A 19,043-nucleotide genomic window follows, 5' to 3' on the forward strand; every position below is an offset into this window, starting at 1 on the left:
GATGCTGGATAGCAGGATCAGAGCTCAGTGCTAGAATGGAAGTGTGCTTACTGAATCTAGAAATTCCCCAATTCATCCCTTCTTATCTTTTGAATCAAAAGGTGAGCAGCAGCATTAAATAAACTCATGGGAGAGCTGTATTCCAATAGTGCAAGACTAAATCACAGGCTTTGATTAGCGTAAACCAGCTTCGTATATCGGATGACTTCATACATTCATTGAAAGGAAGGTAAAATATCACAGGAGCTTGGAAATTTAAGACTACAATTCCCAGAATCCCCCAAGTTTTGAACAGTCTATATGGGGATGATTGGCCCCCAGCTCTTCCAATCTAAACTGTCCTCATCGAGTCTGTAGGCTTGGGATATGTTAGATAAGCAATGCAGGTCAAAATGTAGTAGAACCCTTCTATCTGCGGAATCATTACCCACTGATTCACTTATCCGCTGCCTGAAAATACAAAATTAAAAAACCCCAGAAATATGTATTTCCAGGGTGTATTTACCAGAACCGGCCACTAGAGGGAGCCAGAGACCGTGCAATGTACAGTACAGTACGTATAGCGTTCAATGTTCCATGTTTGTTGACATCCATTGGGGGCTTGGAACTAATCTCCCTCCCCCCTGCCCCGGATGCTGCAGTCCTACAGTATTCAACAGCAAATGCAAATATCCGTTGAGCATGCATCAGGTAAGGAGACTGGGTTTCTTCTCTGCCACAATATTAACAGTACATTCACTGGTGCATATCTGCCCATGCGCACATCCTTCATAACTAATTGGTCAGTACCGCCAGCCTGATTTTAGAGAGAGAGAAAACTGAGGAAGAGAGACGCAGGTCCCTTGGGCCAGTGACCTCCACATTCAGCGCCAAGTACAACCCTTCCTTTCACCTATTGCATTTCTCAACCCATCTCCCAGACGGAAGCCCCTCTGAGTAACCTTGATCATATCAAAGTACCCTTTCCCGTCACTTCTGTGGGCATATGGGGGAAAATATCTTCCTTTGCTTTTCTTTCCCCCACCCCAAAGGAACAGAGGGCTCAGTCTTTCTCCTCAAAGGCCAAAGCGCCCGTTCCTTCACAAGGCTGGCCCGTGGCCCGTGGCGGTCTGCTCGGCCTCCACTTCCAGGTGGGCGGCGGCTTCTTTGTACTGGTTCGGAAACATGCTGCTCCCCACCAGGCTGGCGGTGCCCTCCGCCTCGCACTCCCCAGAGGAAGGCGCCGAGATGCCGGAATGGAAGGAATACGCATCGAGCAAAAACTCCTGCTCCGGAGCGCTGGGGAAATCCATGAGGGACGGCAGCAGGACGTCGCTCAGGCTGGGGCCGCCGTAGGAAGCTAAGTCTTGGACCAAGGTGTAGTCCTCGAACAGGTCCGGCACACTGATGCGCTCTAAGCTGGCCAGGAAATGTCTGTCTTCGGGACTGGACGAGCGGTGAGCTAGAAGAACAGCAAAGCAATTCCCAACATTGACAAGTTGTTGAGGATGAGAGCTTGCCCAGTTCTCTGAGATTTAGGAGTTAGGGTTAAGATTGATTGATTGATTGACTGATTGACTCGATTCAATTCGATTTGATTCAGAGCAGGGCTGTTGGTTAAAAACTGCATGATATACAGGTATGGTGCCTGTATGTCATTTTTGTTACCTAAGGCATCAAAGGTTCTGATAGGTGTTTAATGTGGGGACGATGGGCAATGTGCCCTTTTTAGAAGGGATGAGGTAGAGGAGGAAACTATCCCTCAGAAGGGACAGCCCAACACATTTTGCTAACCGAGGCAGAAAGGCAAAGGGCAGCCCTGACACCCACCCAAATCAAGGTGTCTGGGGCCCACCATCAGCTGCGTTTTATTTCGGCGAAGAGGCAGAAAATCCACTAAGCCGCCCCACCATTGAAACACAGCAGCAAAGTAAACCACTAACAATTCCCTGCCTTTCTATAACATCCTGACTTTACTACGTTGGCCCCCTCAGTTTGCCAAATGGTAGGCAAACTGGGAAGGAGCCCAGCCGGCGCTTCCCCACCTCCCCTGGCAACTGACCAATTTGGCAAGATGGGGGGGGGTCTCTCTGCTCGGCTGATGAGGGGTCAGCTGCGTGGGGAGGCAGAGAAGCACCAGTCGGTCCTTGCTGTTCTGCTGGTACATGTTTCCGTTACTGACCTGTCAAAGGCATCAAGTTGAAGTGATCCATGTACCCGGGCTTCTTTTTCTTCCTTTTGACTTCGATCCCATGAGGATCTGGGGAAAGAAAATGAACGTTATCATGCCCGGTTCTGACGTACACAGGGGATACCGAAGGAAATTCATAAGCCGTTCCCCCCCCCCGCCCCCGCAGCACAAAGCCGATGGCTGCCCATTTACCCTCAAGTATACACATTTGGAGCTGACCCAGTAGCTCAGTGAGTGGGAGCGCAGTGACTGCAGAACCAGGGGTTGGGAGTTCGATTCCCCAATGCTCCTTCGGGAGAAAAGCCAGCTTGTGTGGCCTTGGGCAAGCGACCCGATCCAAGGACACCCACAGAAGAAGCAGGCAGTAAACCACCGCTGAGTACTTACAGCCTAAGATACCCTGGAAAAGGTCCCCATAAATGGGGAATTGACTCGATTGGCGGTATTTTTTTTTAAATAGAAACAAACCAACCTGGTCCAGAGAGTTCCTCCAAGACGTCAGGCATACCCTGTTTCCTCTTTTTGTTGACCCGATACGTGTCTGGAAAATAGACAGGAGCCATACAGCCATTCTCGTGGTTTAGCACATTGAGATTTCACCCTTCGCCACAGAACAATGCGACCCTCTTTCATGTGCTGAACACGGGGGGTAAAGGTAAAGGTAAAGGTTCCCCTTGACAATTTTTGTCCAGTCGTGTCTGACTCCAGGGGGCGGTGCTCATCCCCGTTTCCAAGCCATAGAGCCAGCGTTTGTCTGAAGACAATCTTCCGTGGTCACATGGCCAGTGCGACTTAGACTCGGAACGCTGTTACCTTCCCACCGAGGTGGTCCCTATTTATCTACCTGCATTTTACATGCTTTCGAACTGCTTGGTTGACAAGGAGCTGGGACAAGCGACGGGTGCTCACTCCGCCGCGTGGATTCGATCTTACGACTGCTTGGTCTTCTGACCCTGCAGCACAGGCTTCTGCGGTCTAGCCTGCAGCGCCACCACGTCCCCACGGGGGGAGGGGACCCCAAAAAAGTCCTATTGGAATGGGACACTTAAAGAATTTATAACAGTATGGCACTTGCAGCGAGATGAATTATAGCGGCAAACGGGAAATTGAGGCATGAATCTCAGTTAAATGAATGATATAAAAAAAGGGAATATCGCTATTAATGACCTTGTGACATTAAGTTTAAAGAGGGTTTGACAAACAAAATTATCTTTAGCTTTTATTGACTACTCATTAAAGGGAAGTGCCACGTACCATCCAAAGGATCAGTTTTGGAAGGGGACGTTGTCAATGAAACAAAGGCAGCTTGCCTTCAAAGGGTCCTGATGGAAAGGGGCACTCTGTGTGTGTGTGTGTGTGTGTGTGTGTGTGTGTGTGTGTGTGTGTGTGTGTGTGTGTGTGTGTGTGTGTGTGTGTGTGTGTGTGTGTGTGTGTGTGTGTGGGTAGGTAGGTAGGTAGGTAGGTAGGTAGGTAGGTAGGTAGGTAGGTAGGTAGGTATTACATATTTTCATTTTTTTATTTTTGTAAAATTTTGTGTATTTTAGAGTCAATTTAAAAAAAACAAAGGAAAACAGTTATGCGATCCTACCGTCATCCTTGGGCAGATAAGTGAAGCTGAAAGGTTCACTGGAGACGCTGTCTGTCAAGCGCCGCAGGTACACCTCCACCTCCACAGGCTCGGTGATGTCGAGGTGTTGGTACGGCGGCGTCTTGAAGACGATGGCGATCTGCCGGTGAACGTCGGCTTGGGAAAAATCCGCTTTGCCTTCCCATGCCTCCTTCCGGAAGATGATGGAGATGTCTTCTGCAAAAGGGGGGGGGGTAGAAAAGACACAGAGTGAGGGACAGGTGTGGAAAAGCCAGGTGATGGAGCTTCAGAGATCTTTGGCAAGGGATGGTCTGGCCGTTCCAGAGAGAGTCTGAATGGGCAGTCCTAGAAATATATTCAGCTGAGAAAGCAAACGACAGAAGGCCTTAACGTATTTCTTGGAACCACCACCTTCGACACAAAGAACTTCCTGCAAATCCTAGGTAAAGGTAAAGGTTCCCCTTGACAATTTTTGTCCAGTCGTGTTCAACTCTAGGGGGCGGTGCTCATTCCCGTTTCCAAGCCATAGAGCCAGCGTTTTTGTCCAAAGACAATATTCCGTGGTCACATGGCCAGTGCGACTTAGACTCGGAACGCTGTTACCTTCCCACCGAGGTGGTACCTATTTATCTACTTGCATTTGCATGCTTTCGAACCACTACGTTGGCGGGAGCTGGGACAAGCAACGGGCGCTCACTCCGTCGCGTGGATTCTGTCTTATGACTGCTGGGCTTCTGACCCTGCAGCACAGGCTTCTGCGGTTTAACCCGCAGTGCCACCACGTCCCTCTCTGCAAACCCTACCTCCCGATTAAATACTTCCAGGGCATCATCGGACAGTTGGCCAAATAACAGGCTAATTTTGTTCCCTTGATTCTTAACTCCTGTCTGGTCAAAGTAGCTGAAGCAAACTTCTCTTCCATCTCATTCTGTTGCCCTTCCCGGTAGCTCTTCCCACCTTGGATCCCCAGACGTTCTTGGACTAAAAACTCCCAGAAGCCTTTGCCTCCAGCTGTGCTGGCCAAGATTTCAGGGAGTCGTAGTCTGAGAACTTCTGGGGACCCAAGGCTGGGAACTACGGCAGCTTGTGGGTTCTCCCTGTCCAGTTCCGTCACGCCATCCCTTCAGAACCCCCTGGGATTTTCACCCCACTAGGGAGAACACCTGACACCGGCAAAGAGTCTCTATCTCCTCCTCAGACAAACTGGTCATATTAGCTCAGCAGGCTTAAGCCGCCGCCACCCTGTCCTTTTCACGTACCTTTTTGGACTTTGTCACATAATAAATAGAACTCTTCTCCGCCTGTACAGCTGCCGCATTCCTTATTCATCCGGTAGATTTTTAGTTCTGAAGTATTTGTTGATTCTGCGGGCAACCAAACAGACCGTGTTAGAATTGGGCCCAACTGCATAACGACAAGAGGGTTTTCCTTCTGGTCCTCCTTGCCGCTTGGCCATAAGGGACCTTCTTCAGAGGAAGTGGCCCGGATCCGTGAAAGCTCATGTTAAAATATAGCAGTTAGTCTTTAAGGGTCCACCACGCCTTTGTCTTCTTCGTTTTGTATACTGCTTTTGTCTTCGCTTGTTACGATAGCATAGACTAACATGGCTACCTCTTCTCACACGTCTTCAGAGTAAGCGTCTACCGGAGGGCATCAGAAAGGTGTGGGAAAGATGCGACAGAGTTGTGAAAAAACACACAGACAGTCTAGGTTTTGAATGATGCTGGGCCTGCTCCAGGCTGAGATACCACACCTGCTCCAATATCAAGGGTCATTTTTTTTTTTGGAGAGGAGGAAGAAGCACAACAGCAAAGAAAAAGAGATGTCTTGAGCATGTGTAGAGCGACTTTTCTTAAATCACTGATTACCAAACTCCAGGCACCACTTGACCATCTCATGTAGCATTTTCTGGGATTTGCAAATGGTTCCCCAATGAAACGTCTGGACAGACCCAATTCCCAACACTCAGCCCTTGGCTTCCTTCACTTTTAGTTTCCAATATTTTTCTTGGATACCGTTATTAGAAACAACCGCTGGCCCACCTCCCCTCGTTCAGAGTTCCCTGTTACCTACTCTTGTCAAAGATGGGTTCAGAGAGGACCGGGCTGAGATGATGCATCTTTCCTTTGCAATCCTGGTAAGAAGCCAAAAAGCAAATCCGCACCACATTCATGTCGACCTCCTGGTGGTTTTTTAATGAGCCAGCTACACAGGAAAGAGAAAGAATGAAATTGTGCCCTCCAGATGCGGAACTAAGCGTCATCCCTCCTGCCTTTTTTTAAGGGATCATAACACACAATACATAACTCCAGGGCAAGAGTTATCCCTAGAGATGGGCACGAACCGGGGGGGAAAAATGGTGGTTCGTGACAGTTCGCGCCCATCTCAAGCGACCACGGAAGCCGTGCAAAGCAGGAGCGAAAGTCTGACACCAAAACTAGCGCTTAAAAAGAATGTACAGTGGTGCCCCGTATAGCGAGGTTAATCCGTTCCGGATTAACCTTCGCTATGCGAAAACATCGCTGTACGGGGCAGGAAAAGCCTATTGGAACGCATTAAACTTAGTTTAATGCGTTCCAATAGGCGCCAAAACTTACCCCTCCAGCGATGTTTTCGCGGTCCGGCGGCCATTTTGGAGCCGCCGATCAGCTGATCGGCGGCTCCAAAATGGCCGCCGGACGCCCCGATCGTCGCAAAGCAAGTGCGGCAATTGGGGCAGCTCCGTATAGCGATCCCCAAAAAGGGATCGCTATACGGATTCTTCGTTGTACGGTGCGCTCGTTAAGCGAGGCACCACTGTACCTGTTTTAATGGGCTAACATTAAAAACATTGCTTTTCCGCTCAGTGGGGGAAATGCACCAGATCTTCAAAAAAACACAACATTTTGCAACTGTATATTGCCTTTGAAATGTTATTGTGTCTGGCATGTCCTTGTGTTACTACAGAAGGGATGGTTTTAACGCGCACGTGTTGACTTTCAGGTGTTATCTCCAAGCTGTGATCAGCCCTAGGCCATTTGGACTGAGATGATAGGAGTTGTAATGAAGCAACTTTTGGGATTATGGGAGTTGGAGTGCAACTGGGCCATAGGTTTGCCCAACCCTACTTTGCCACGGCCCCTGCTCTTGCTTCCAATCCTGTGAAAGCTAATTTCCGGAGCCCGTTCTTGCTCCTTGCTCCCAGCTTGGCCCTCTCAGGAAGGAGGAAACGGGAGCAATTTGCTGCATGCCCTTTTGCTTGAGCCCCTAACCGCTTGTCACTGCTGTGACCTTGTTAGTTTGCTCATCGGACCCCACTAGCAGTCCCAAGCAAGACCCTTCCAGAGTTAAAGAGCCCACAGCCCCTCGCCTCTCATGTCTGAACATTTAATGGCTCCCCTCACCATTGAAAGGATCAATTCCAAGCTGCATTTTTTTCTCTATGGATTCTTCTATATCTTTCTTCTTCACACACTGGATCCCGAGGTTGTTAAAACTAGAAAGCAAACAGAAAGGCAGGGTGAGGCTCAAGAGGCACCACAAAGGAAACATCCAGGTTCCAAAAGTAAAGCATTATAGTAAGACCCCTCCATCATCCACGGGATCAGTACCCAATGATTCACTTATCCATGGTCTGAAAATATTTAAAATATATTTTTTTTAATCCAGGGAAAAAATTGTTTTACATGTATTACCAGAACTGAACCATAGAGGGAGATAGACACTGTGCTATAAATACTTGTGACGAATGCACCCTCTTGCACCCTCTAGTGGCCAGTTCTGGTAATGCATGTGAAAATATTTTTTTTACTCTTGGGTCTCAACTTCAGTCATTCCAAACCCTATCTGAATCTAGGGTGGGTTGAATATAGGACCTCCTTCAGGCAGAGCACTGGTATACTATCACTGTACTATAGCCCTCTCGTAGAGAAGATGCTACAAGATCCTTTCCTAACGTGATTTCCTCCAGATAATTCAGGGGTCAAAGTCCACTTGCCCCTCATGGCCCTTGTCCAGAAATTCTGGGGACTGTGGTCCTAAAGGCAGCAGGTTCGGGAAGACGACACTAGAACTATGAATTTATCTTCCCCACCTTCCTCTCCCTGGACCCCTGATTTAGAACAGAGAAGGCTGGAAGAACTGCTCCTTCATCACATTACCCATCATCCACAAGAAAGGCGGCTGAGCCACCATCTCTCTCTCTCTCTCTGCACGCGGTCGTGCAACATGTTACCTGTGCTTAGGGTTAATCCGGGGCTTCAGCATCACTTCACAGAGGCCGTTACTGCAGTCTTTCCCCACCAGACTGTGGGGGTGGATGCGGTAGGGCCAGTCCTTCCACACCAAACAGGCGGTCACCTTGATTTCGGGGATGCCGGTGCAGTTCTGGAGCTAGGCAAACCGAGAGAAGCAGAGCACTCCAGTTATCGTACCTTGGGATGCGGCCGGATGGGGACCTCAGGGCACTTCCCTCATTCGATCCTCCTAGAAGCACACCCTGCACGTTTTCTGGGAATTAAGAACAGGAATTTCCCCCTCTACTTGGCACAACTTAGGCCTCCTCTTGAGTACCGTCTCCAGTTCCGGACGCCACACTCTGAGAAGGATGCTGACAAATTGGAACAGTTTCAATGGAGGGCAAGGAGGAGGATTGAGGGGCTGGAAAACAAGCCGTCGGAGGAACGGCTGAAGGACCTGGGCATGCTTAGCTTTGAGAAAAGATGATTGAGGGGATATGGGATAGCACTTTTCAAAGACTTGAAAGGCAGTCATCCAGAGGAGGGGCAGGATCTGTCCTTGATCACCCCAGAGTGCAAGACACGCAACAATGGGCTCAACTGACAGGAAGCCAGATTTCGGTTGAATATCAAGAAAAACTTCCTAACTGTTAGAGCAGTACGACAGCGGAACCCATAACCTCAAGAGTTGGTGAACACTCCAGCATTGGAGGCCTTCAAGAGAAACTTGGACAACAACGTGTCAGATCTCCTTTGATCTGGAGTCCTGCCTTGATCAGGGGGTTGGACTTGATGGCCTTAGAGGGCCCTTCCGACTTCACGATTCTACGGTTCTATGAATTCTGAGGGGCTGTACTGTCTAAACCACCTGGAGGGCAATAGTTTGGGGACAAAGGACAAAAACTTGAGCCTTGCTTTTCTCTTCTTTTTGTGTTTTAAGAGGATCTGCAGGTCAGCAGTGCCAATGGGAGGGTTCCCCTCCTCCCGCCACCTGCCAATCTAAACGCCATGGGAAGGCGCCGTTTTTCAGGAGACTGCAATAAACGAGGGTAGTGACTAAAGGGGGAGAGAGGGAAACCTGCTGTGGCTTTTCATCTGAAGTGCGCAGGAACTATCCAGAATGCTGACCCCCTCATCCTACACCTCTGATATTGCTTTTAAAATTCGGACTAAAACCCCAAGCGCCCCGCCACCCACCGCCGCAGTTTTCTCCCCGCTCACCTCAATGGTAGGGAGAGTTTTGTTGGTTTCGGTGCTGTTTTCGCCTAAGATGCTTCCGGCCGACCGGCCTTCGCACTGGTACCGAAAGCGCATCCCTCGTTGTTTGGGCTGCTCCGTGATCACCAGCTTGGGGACTTCGAGAACAATGCTGTCCAGCTGCTCCTGGACCACCACGGGAGGCACTGCCGGGAGGGTGGGCGGCCACGGAGGGTCGGCGCATCGGGCGCCGGGCAGGAAAGGCAGCGGGGCCCCCCTGGGGATCAACTCGGGTTGCAGCGTCAAGTTTGTCAGGTTCTGGGTGAGCTGGGCGGCCGGAGGCTCCCGAGCCGGGTGGGAAGCCGCCAGGCAGCGGGGCCCGTAGGCTTCCAAGCCCAGCGGCGGGAGGCTCATTCCCGGCGGCTCGGCCAGTCTTTGCATCCCGTTCGGGGAGCCTAAGGTGGAACATCTGGAGATCAACTTGGACGGCCCGTTCAGGGGGACCTTGGCCTGAAGGGACGCGATGCTGGTCTCAAAGCCATCTTCTTTAATCAGCTCATCGATCATGGCTAGGAAGGAGGAAAGAGAAGGGAGGTTCCAGATTGAACTCATGGCATTGACCGTCATTATTCGAGGTGTCAAGCAAGAGTGAGACGCTTCCAAGCATTGGGGGGGATGGAGAACACGGGAGGGAGGGGGAATCTGTGCTCTCCCCCCCAGAAAAACTGGAGAGCCACCCCCTCCCTCCAGTAATCCCAAGGGGGGAAAAAGCTTTAGGAGGGATAAAATATGTTTAAAAGGCAAAATACACCCCATGGAGGCTTCTGATGGGGGTGGGTGGGAATGCTATCTGCAGAGTAGAGGGCCCCAGATGAGGGCAGTTTGGGGGGAAATGGGTTTTTTAAAATAAAACAAAAGAGGACGATGGCAATGATAGTGAAGAACGGTCTTCAGGTAAAGAAAGATCCCCATATCTGCGGACGGTATGCCAGGATGTTGACATGCCTTCAACAGCAGCAAATCTTTTCTCAAGCAAAAATCAGAGTCATTTCTAGCATTTCACCTTTAAGCAAGCCATATAAATGCATGCTCCTCAGGTAAGCCAAGAATTTCTCCTTACCTGAAATTCTGCTGTGTACCCCAAGCCCTCAAATGCTTACCTAATTCTTCTGCAAAAGAAAACAAAAAAGAAAATCAATATTTCCAGGTCTGGGGCAGCTTGAGAGAAATACCATATTTTTCCATGTATAAGACTATACTTTTGTCTAAAATCTTTAGACTAAAATTGAGGGTCGTCTTATACACGGAAGTAAGCAAAGGAGAGAACAAAAACATGTGGAGGGGAAAGCAGGGATCAAAGTGATCCTGCAGGGCTTTGATCCCTTTCCCCCTGCACTTGCTAAGCCCCACTTAGATTTCTTAATTTTGGAGTAGAAAAGTGGAGGGCATCTTATACATGGGGGCATCTTATACATGGAAAAAATACGGTAATTAATAAATAAATAAATAATGGAGGAACACACATAGATGGGATGCTATGTATCCTTACCAGAAGTCTCTGCAGCTGGCTGCACCATAGACAAGCCAGAAGCCGGAAGAGCAGCGCCTAGAAAGAGATGCATACAAGAAAGATGTTGAGAAGCTCCTACCCAGAATCCAGGAGACAAACACTACTTAATCCACTCTTATAAATGGAATTTCCCCTTTAAAAAAAATCCGCCTTTCCTTTATTCTTAGGCTCTCACCATGGACAGAACAGAGTTCAGGCAGATTGTTCTTCTGGAACAACTCGTTTTTCCAAACTTTGGTGCAGAATTAATAAATGTCAGAGGACCGACTGAGGTTGAGCCTCCCAACCTCACCCTCCCAGTTCACTCCACAAATGAGGAAAGGGGTTGCAAAGCTTAGCAATGTTTACTTGGTCCTGGGGAGCATTAGCAGGGCCTTCTCTGTTGAGGCACCTGCTAGGTGGAACGCTTCTTGAAATTCAGCAGTTGCTCGCCAGGTGACATTTTTGCTGCCCATTAAAAACAAATTTCCTACCCAATGGTATTTTCAACCCAGCCACTTAAGCCTGGTGACTCTAATGAAATATTTTGTCATCCTCTGCCCCATTGCATGGTTTACTAGCCAGTTTTCTTTGTTGCATTTGTCAGCTTCACTGTTTGCAAACCTCTTTGCTTTGGGAGTTTTAAAATAAAAGGCAGCAGGAAAAGGCACTTAAACACAATGAAATGAAACAAAAACTCTTCCTGCACCAGGCAAAGAGCCTTCCTATGGGCTTAGACTCCTTGTGCTATTTCCTAAAATTCAAAATCACATGGTTTCTTAGTTTTGGTAACTTGTTACATTAATCATTACCCTCCTCCTTTCTTCTCCATTATATTTTAAGTTCCTTGTGGGGGAAAATAATTCAGCTAAAATGGAAAGAGAATGACTGGAATTTTGGAATTTAAAAATACTCCCCAAACATATCATTATATCCCAAAAATTTAACAAGAAGAAGCAACAAGTAAAACATCACTTTGTATTCTCAAAGGCTTTCACAGCCGGGATCCAAAAGTTGTTGTAGTTTTTTCGGGCTGTTTGGCCATGCTCTGGAGGTTTTTCTTCCTAACATTTTGCCAGTCTCTGCGGCCGGCATCTTCAGAGAACAGGGGTTAGAACTCTGTCTGTGTTCTGGTGTAGTGTGTGGGATAGTTGAGTATTTGCAGCTGTGGGATCAGCTTTTTGTCCTTTTCAGGAGACTGGGTGATTATGGTGATCAGGGTGTTTTTTGTTATGGGTGTATTGTTGTGATAAGGGGGGGAGATGATCTGTCACTGTGATTGATGGGCGTAGTTACCTAGTCTTTTGTGTGCAGTGATCACGAGTCCTTGTGGCTGGGTAGAGTTTGTTAACCTTTTTTCAGGCTGTATTTTTCAGTTCTGGGAGCCAGGCTTTGTTGCATTTTAGAGACTGGTGAAACGTTAGGAAGAAAAACCTTCAGAATATGGCCAAACAGCCCGAAAAACCTACAAGAACCAAAACATCACTTGTTATTTAGAGGACGGTAACGATGCTGCCAGTTACAACATTCTTTTGTAAAAAGAATGGTGTTGTGCCTTCCTTATTGCCCAACCTTTATTTTTTAACCTACCTTTCTCTTTAAAAGGACCCAAGGCTGTATCCCTAAACCATAATAATAATCATCACGTACCATTGGGTCAATTCTGACTTACGGTGACCCTTTTCGGGATTTTCTTAGGCAGAAACTACTTGGAAGTGGTTTTTCATTCCCTTCCTCTAGGGAGCCCTGGGACTGTGCAGCTTGCCCAAGGCTACCCAGGCTGGCTCTTTTTGCTGGAGGACCAGTGGGGAATCGAACTCTTAACATCTGGATACTTAACTCACTGAGCTATCCAGCCAGCTTCCTTAAACCACAGCAGCTAGAAATTCGATACACTCTTATGGTGCACTTTCGATAATGACCCTTAAATATATCAGATACACTTACTAGCACTTCAGAATACTTTAAGTGATGTCAGATAAAAATGTGCAGCTCTGCAAACAGGTTTACCCAAACCGAACTAGTCTACCTGCCTGCACATCTGTCTCCTGAGTCTTCTGTAGGAGAACCTACCGCTTTCTGTAAAGCTTCCCTGTCTGGTTACCTCGGGAAAATTCTTGCTCACCCCAGGCAACCAAGTCCGAGCGATCCCAAAATCGGCACCCGGCAGAATTTTCACCCCATTCCGAAAAACCAAGAGCCAAAACACATTTTAAAAGCACAGCCCATTGCAACCCGACAACATCTGCAGGGCCAGGATCCTACCCCGAAAGACATCAAATCATGCAAAGTGTGGGGGGTTTGGGGGAATACTTTCCTTGCTGGCACTCAAAGACACAAGGACCTCTCTCTGCTCACGGTTCGTATGAGAAAGAGGAACAAACTACTTTTGAGAAAACCTGTCGTCCTACGACTGCCCGGTGAGACCAAGAAATAATTAAAAAAGCACAAACCGGATTCACTTCTTTTAATGACAACTCGCCCTGCAGAAGTTAGCAGGGGTGAGATGCAGTTCAGTGGGTTAGAAGCTTTGTGCCTCTCCAGCTACCCATGGACCGCGCAACATGTTGGGGACCCCTTGAAAAACGACGGATCGCTTCTCCCGTGGGTCCCTGGAGCTCGCGATCCTTTTAAGCCCTTTAAGCCCTTGCAGGAATAAATCTCTCCCTCCCAAACCTTATTTTTTTTTCCCCTTCCTTTTTCAGAGTAGCGAAACAAGGAGCCATGCAGATGCACGAGCTGGACTCACAAGTAGCCCCCCAAAAAACTCTGGATCGGGGTTCTAGCGCCCCTCTCCAAGCCAGCCAGCCCGCCCACCACCCAGAAAACTAGCTCCCAGCCTCCCTGGGCCGGTCACCTCTCTCTCCCCCCCCAGCCGCCCCGGTTCGGATCCCGGCTGCCCCCCATACCTAGAGGGTGAACCAACATCTCTTCCCGGGGCAGGCGAGGCTGTGTCGGTCGGAGGCCACTCATGACCGGGGCCAGGCCCACATTCCTCCCCCACCCCACGCCCCCCACCCCACTATGGCCAGCCCTAAAGTCCTAAAACGCTCGCCCTTTTTTCCCCCTCCTCTTTCTCCTGCTGGCGCTAAAGGCGGACCCGGGCTGCTCGGAATTCCCCTGTTCGGCCGGCGGCTGCTTCCTGATTGGCCCGGGCCGGTGATGAGGTCATGCTGCTCAGAACGGGAAAGCCCCCCGTCGAAGGGGCGGGGCTCCCGCGCCTGCAGCCGAAACCTGGGGGGTTAAAAAAAAAACCAAGCCAGGAGCGCTCCTGGCAGGCGGAGGAAGGCAAGGGGGGGGGGGGTGGCCGGCAGGAGGTGGGGGTTCCTGCCCCTCCAGACTGATGCCCCCCAATTCCTTGCTAGCACGCCCTCGCCTTGCTTCTGGCAGCTGGGATCTGGGATGCCAAGGTAGTGTGGCTTAATGGGTAGAGCTGCTGTATTGGATGCCGGAGGTGCACCGAAAAGATCCCAGCCATGGCAGTTCACTCCCCTCCCGGAAAACACACACACACACAAACCACAAAACAACAACAAGAAAACAGTAGCCTGACTAACTTTAATTGTATTTTAATCATTTTATCTTTTATTGTATTTTAATTGGATTTCAATTGCTGTAAGCCGCTCAGAGACCTTTGGGTAGCGTGGGCGGCATAGAAGTTAACTAACTAACTAACTAACTAACTAACTAACTAACTAACTAACTAACTAACTAAATAAATAAATAAATAAATAAATAAATAAATAAATAAATAAATAAATAAATAATTTTTTGTTTTTTAAAAAACAGAGTATAACAGAGTAAACACAGCCGGCTGGTTTCCGGCTTGACTCACCAAAGTAATTAATTCAAGTTTTCAAGTTGTAACGCTGCGCGTAAGCATGGTTCAGACACCAAACCGATCACTTTTTTTTTTGCTGTGCCTGGTACTTTAAAACTCACTAGGTAGATAGCTCAGTGGTCCAGGTATCTGGCAGCAGAGCCAGGGTTTGGGAGGTTGGCACACACACACACACACACCCCAAAAAAGAGGAAGGTATGTCTTCTCTACCTGAAAAGGGTTGGCATCAATCAGAATCAATGTGATGGTGCGTGATTATACTACGAATCACGGTTGAATAGTTCAGTGAATTAGCAACTGGCTGTGGAGCCAGAGGCTGGGAGTTTGGCCCTCACTGTGCACCCCAGAAGAACCAGCCTGGGGGGCCTTGGACAAGCTGCACCGCCCCAGGGCTACCCCCCAAAAGAAGAAGGGAATGGGAAGCCGCTTCTAAGTATTCTCTACCTGGAAAATCCAAAAAGAGTTGGTGTAAGTCAGAATCAACTCAATGGCACATGGTTATTGTTATGAATTGTATGTACAAGCTGCTGGAGAGCTCGGTGAGTTAAATGTCTGGCTGTAGAGCCCGAAGTTGGGAGTTTGGTTCTTCACTGTGCATCTTAGAAGGAGCCAGCCTGGGTGGCCTTGGGCCAGCTGCACCGTCTCTGGATGCCCCCAGAAGGAAGGAAGAATAAACCACTTCTGGGTATCCTTCCCCTAGAAACCCCTGGAAAGCGTTGCCATCAGTCAGAGCTGAGTTGGCAGCACACCGTTATTAGAATCACGTGTACAAAAATAAATACAGGAGTGTTTTAACTTCACCAAGTGATCAGAGGACTTGAGGAAGGGATCCTTACCCAGCACTCCTCGTCTTCCACCCTCTCCAAATTTCTCAAACTCAAGGCAGCCGGAATCATCATACGGCTGGACTTCTTGCTGGACTGTCTTGCGGCTTCCTTCTGCCTTGGAGGCATCCGTCTCCACCTGCCTCCCATCCGGAGGTTCGTTTGGGGGCTTCCGCATTTCCCGGCTCATTTCTTGGAAAAGGAAGGGTCCAAGAGATCAGGAACGATGCCCAGTTTCAGGAAAAGATTTTGGGACCGTGAGGGGTGGGGACAAAGGGAACGGCTACCATGACCGGAACACACGGCCCCCTTTCCCCCTTTTCTGCCTTTTAAGTACCGGAAGCTCCTGCATCCAAAGAGAAGGGGGGGGGGGAAGAGAGAAGGTCTTTGCCAAGAGAGGCACAGATGTGTGGTTTCAATAAACAGAAACCTAAAAGAGAGCAGGCCTTTATGGTAAATAAAGAGCCAGTTGGAACAGATCACAAAAGTGAGCGGGAGGAGGAGAAAGAGGACATTCCCTCCATTTGTCAGGCAAGCAGAGAAGCAAAACTGGGAAGAGAACCAGAAAATAAAGCCATCCAGAGCACCGTTTAGAAGAAACACTGTTGTGTTGTACCATCAAATCATTTCATGGTGCGCCTGTGAATGGCCCATCTCCAAAATTGAGAGCAGGCTTATCTTTTGTAAACTCATGCTCGTGGTTCCTTTGGGGAGTTAATCCATCTTGTATTTCATCTTCCTCTTTTCCTGCTGCTCCCCACTTTTCCCAGCATTACTGCCTTTTCCAGAGAATCCTGCCTTCTGGATTCCCAAAGTAGGACAGTCTCCGTTTCAGCGTTTTTGCTTCCCACACCGCTGATTCATATTTTTTGCAGAGATCACCTTCCATTGCCCCCTGCCATATATATATATCTACTGGCTGGTGAATTCTGGGAGCTGTGGTTTTTTTAAAAAAGTAACTTTCCTCATCTTGTTCTCAACAACAGCACGGATGCCTTAGGCTGACCGTAAGAAAAAAGAGGACAAGTTTCTTCCAGTTTTAGAAAGTGCTGTGGGTGATGGGATTTCATCCGGAGTAAACTGCATGGCTCTACCGGTTGAACATCCCTCTTTTTATGCAATCACAGGTGCCCTCTTCTTTTAGAACTGCACCATCATTTAACTCAGTGGTTTAAGTATCTAGTAGTGAAGCCAGAAGTTGGGAGTTCAATTCTCCACTGGGCTTCCTTGAAAGAGGCTGGGCTTAATGATCCACAAAGTCCCCTGCAGTTCTAATATGATGATGATGATTAACAGGATCCGAAAAGCTACAGTTCTGTTTTTTGTTGGATCTCACGTTTTTGTTCTTGTTCATGTTTTGGGGCTCATTTTTGGGGTCTTGTGTCTTGGGATGCTGTCAGCCTGTCATCCCTAGATCTCTTGGGGGGGAAGGGGGTTCATTCATTTGAGTTCAGGACATGCCATGTTTTTCTCATTATCTTACATGCTGTAGGACTGCTGCTGCTAATAGGCCATCAGTCTTAAGTTTAGCCCCCAAATCTCCGGGAACAAAATGCTTCTGGTCGGACAATCCTAGATGCAGGGGATATAGCTCAGAGGGAAAAACCGGTTTTGAAGCTACAGGAGGTCTGTAGTTTAATCCTCAGGACACTTATTTAGAAGGGAATGATGATGGAGAAGATTCCCAGGGCAAAAGCTGCTCATAGTTGGAATGAAACATGCAAGGCAGTAAAGAGCAATAGTCCCCTTTGGGTCAAAGCCACCTCACGTGTTTCTATGAACTTGCATTTAGATGTTTTTGTCAGAGTTCGGACATGCTACTCTGTCAGACTACAACTTCCAGAATCCCCACCCAGCATGGCTAGGGGATTCTGGGGCTTGTTATTCAAACACCACAAAGAGTCTTATTTTTAAAGATCAGTGAGTTTTCTTCGGCATGATCTTTCCTGGACCTAGTCCACTTTTTCAGATGCATGGCGTACAGCTATCCAGCCATAGCTCTCTCCATATGTTGGTTCCGGTTGTGATTATGCACGGCGATATGTATATAGCATGCAAATATTTCCAGCAGGACGATAAGGCGGAAGAAGATGCTTCTGGCTTGAGCTAAAGCAAATACTCTCTGGAAGAGCAAACAGTGGCCGTTAGCTGTTGGGAGTTTTTAACAACCTTGTATGCTGCCTTTAGTAGTTTTGGCTGGGAGGGACCTCTTTGGGCTGGGGTGACTGTCAATCGATCCAGCACTAACCAATTATTCCCTCCTGCCTGTGACTTCAAAGAGAACCCCGCCTCTCTGCTTAGGTCCTTTCCCCCTCTCTCTAGTCTGTTGTAGAGAGCAGCAGTCATGTTTGTCAGTTCACTGACTGAGCTGTTCAATTGTAAGTCATTTAACCTTTTATTCTTTTTCCAACTCATGTCTCAGAGTGAGTTTTTCAGAAAGAGAGTGGATAAGAAAGAGAGGTGAACTAATCCAGGCAACTTGTATTTAATATGCTCTGTGAATCCCGGCGCTTCTGCTGTGCTGAATTTAACCAAAAATTCCAAACTCTGCAACATTAACAGCTCCAAAGGTACTTGAATACTTGACATGATGATCAGGGTGTTTATGCTAACCAATCCTTTGAACATGTATGAGAAGGATTAATTAATGCAGTTGTCAGTTTCTGTACTACATATAATTCCATCTGACCTCTCCTAATCAGAACCGACTTAGAGTGTCACGGCTAAGGCTTTCAAACCCACCAATGAGTTTCCACAGTCAAGCAGGGATTCGAACCCAGGTCTGTTGAGATCTGCTAGGCATTCTTGTCCACTACCTCACGCTGGATATCCTTTGAATTATCTATAGGAGTGGGTAAATCAGGAAGTAAACCTGTACAGTATTTCTTTCCAAAGGTAAGCAAAGGGAAAACACAATCCCAAATTTCATGATGGTTTTCACCATAATAATTATTTAAGCTTACTATTACTGTATTAGGGTTTGAATCCTTCCTCCACTTCATGCAGGGAGATCTTATTGGAAGCTAATGAAAGTACAGTAAAAGAATTATTATGAGGAAACAATTAGACATTTGTACGCTACAGTGTTGTGGTTGCAAATACTGGAAGTAATTAATGGCTGTTAATTGATCCAATGCAAAAAGTGGGTCGATTGGAGCGATGGGGGGGGGACAACTGTAATATATTTAACAAAATTGGAATTTCTGCTGATTTCTTCCTGCCACATTGCTGGTTGTTCTTCTTAACTATAATTGCAATTTATTGCATAAATTCTCAGCTGAGAGTTTGGTGTGTGTGTGTTTAAAAGGGCACGATTGATAGACATCTAAGCCTTCCTAATGGTTGATAACGAAAATCTTGCAGGCAGAAAAGAAACACCCAAGTTTTACATATAAGATCTGAAGTTTTCAGGACCGGGGAGGATGCAAAAAAATAAATTTTTTAAAAAAGCTAAGAAGCCACTTCGGTTCCTCAGCTTTCACTAAAACACTCCCTCCTGATCTTGCAATGCCTAGCTCTGTTTTAGGGCTGAAAATGTGATAGTTTGTGGGGGTGCTACTCGGGCAATTACGGTACCTAAGGAAGCAACGCTCTTTGTGAGTCCACGGTCGGCGAGGCTACTCGGGCGATTACGGTATCCGGGAGCCGCGCTCGCCC

General features: G+C 47.9%; 1 protein-coding gene across 4 annotated transcripts; it reads right to left on the reverse strand.

The window, feature by feature from the left end:
- Positions 1-114: 114 nt before the first annotated feature.
- On the reverse strand, positions 115-15,701 carry RELB (RELB proto-oncogene, NF-kB subunit). Of its 4 annotated transcripts, none has more exons than XM_072979704.2 (12): positions 15,399-15,700; positions 10,722-10,778; positions 10,293-10,341; positions 9,197-9,741; positions 7,972-8,129; positions 7,142-7,233; positions 5,832-5,963; positions 5,018-5,122; positions 3,759-3,974; positions 2,643-2,711; positions 2,162-2,239; positions 115-1,441 (listed from the first exon to the last, which is right to left on the reverse strand). In XM_072979704.2, exons 4-12 carry the CDS (start codon positions 9,737-9,739, stop codon positions 1,080-1,082), a joined length of 1,755 nt encoding a protein of 584 aa, XP_072835805.2. In that variant the 5' UTR covers positions 9,740-9,741; positions 10,293-10,341; positions 10,722-10,778; positions 15,399-15,700; the 3' UTR covers positions 115-1,079. The 4 variants fall into 4 exon arrangements, with proteins under 4 accessions (XP_072835805.2, XP_072835804.2, XP_078236220.1 ...); XM_072979703.2 differs by lacking the exon at positions 15,399-15,700 and adding an exon at positions 13,631-13,755; XM_078380094.1 differs by having other exon boundaries at positions 9,197-10,341; positions 15,399-15,701.
- Positions 15,702-19,043: the final 3,342 nt, after the last annotated feature.

The sequence above is a fragment of the Pogona vitticeps genome, chromosome 9 (genome assembly GCF_051106095.1).
Source record: "Pogona vitticeps strain Pit_001003342236 chromosome 9, PviZW2.1, whole genome shotgun sequence".
NCBI classification, from domain to species: domain Eukaryota; kingdom Metazoa; phylum Chordata; class Lepidosauria; order Squamata; family Agamidae; genus Pogona; species Pogona vitticeps.

What these genes read in the sequence shown, in the direction of transcription:
- RELB (XM_078380094.1), bottom strand. Translation starts at nt 9,988, where the DNA reads ATGGGGTGTATTTTGCCTTTTAAACATATTTTATCCCTCCTAAAGCTT. An exon ending in AAACTCTCCCTACCATTGAG is followed by an intron (nt 8,130 to 9,196) that starts GTGAGCGGGGAG and finishes CGGTTTGCCTAG; the next exon opens with CTCCAGAACTGCACCGGCAT. An exon ending in TGAACCCATCTTTGACAAGA is followed by an intron (nt 5,123 to 5,831) that starts GTAGGTAACAGG and finishes GGTTGCCCGCAG; the next exon opens with AATCAACAAATACTTCAGAA.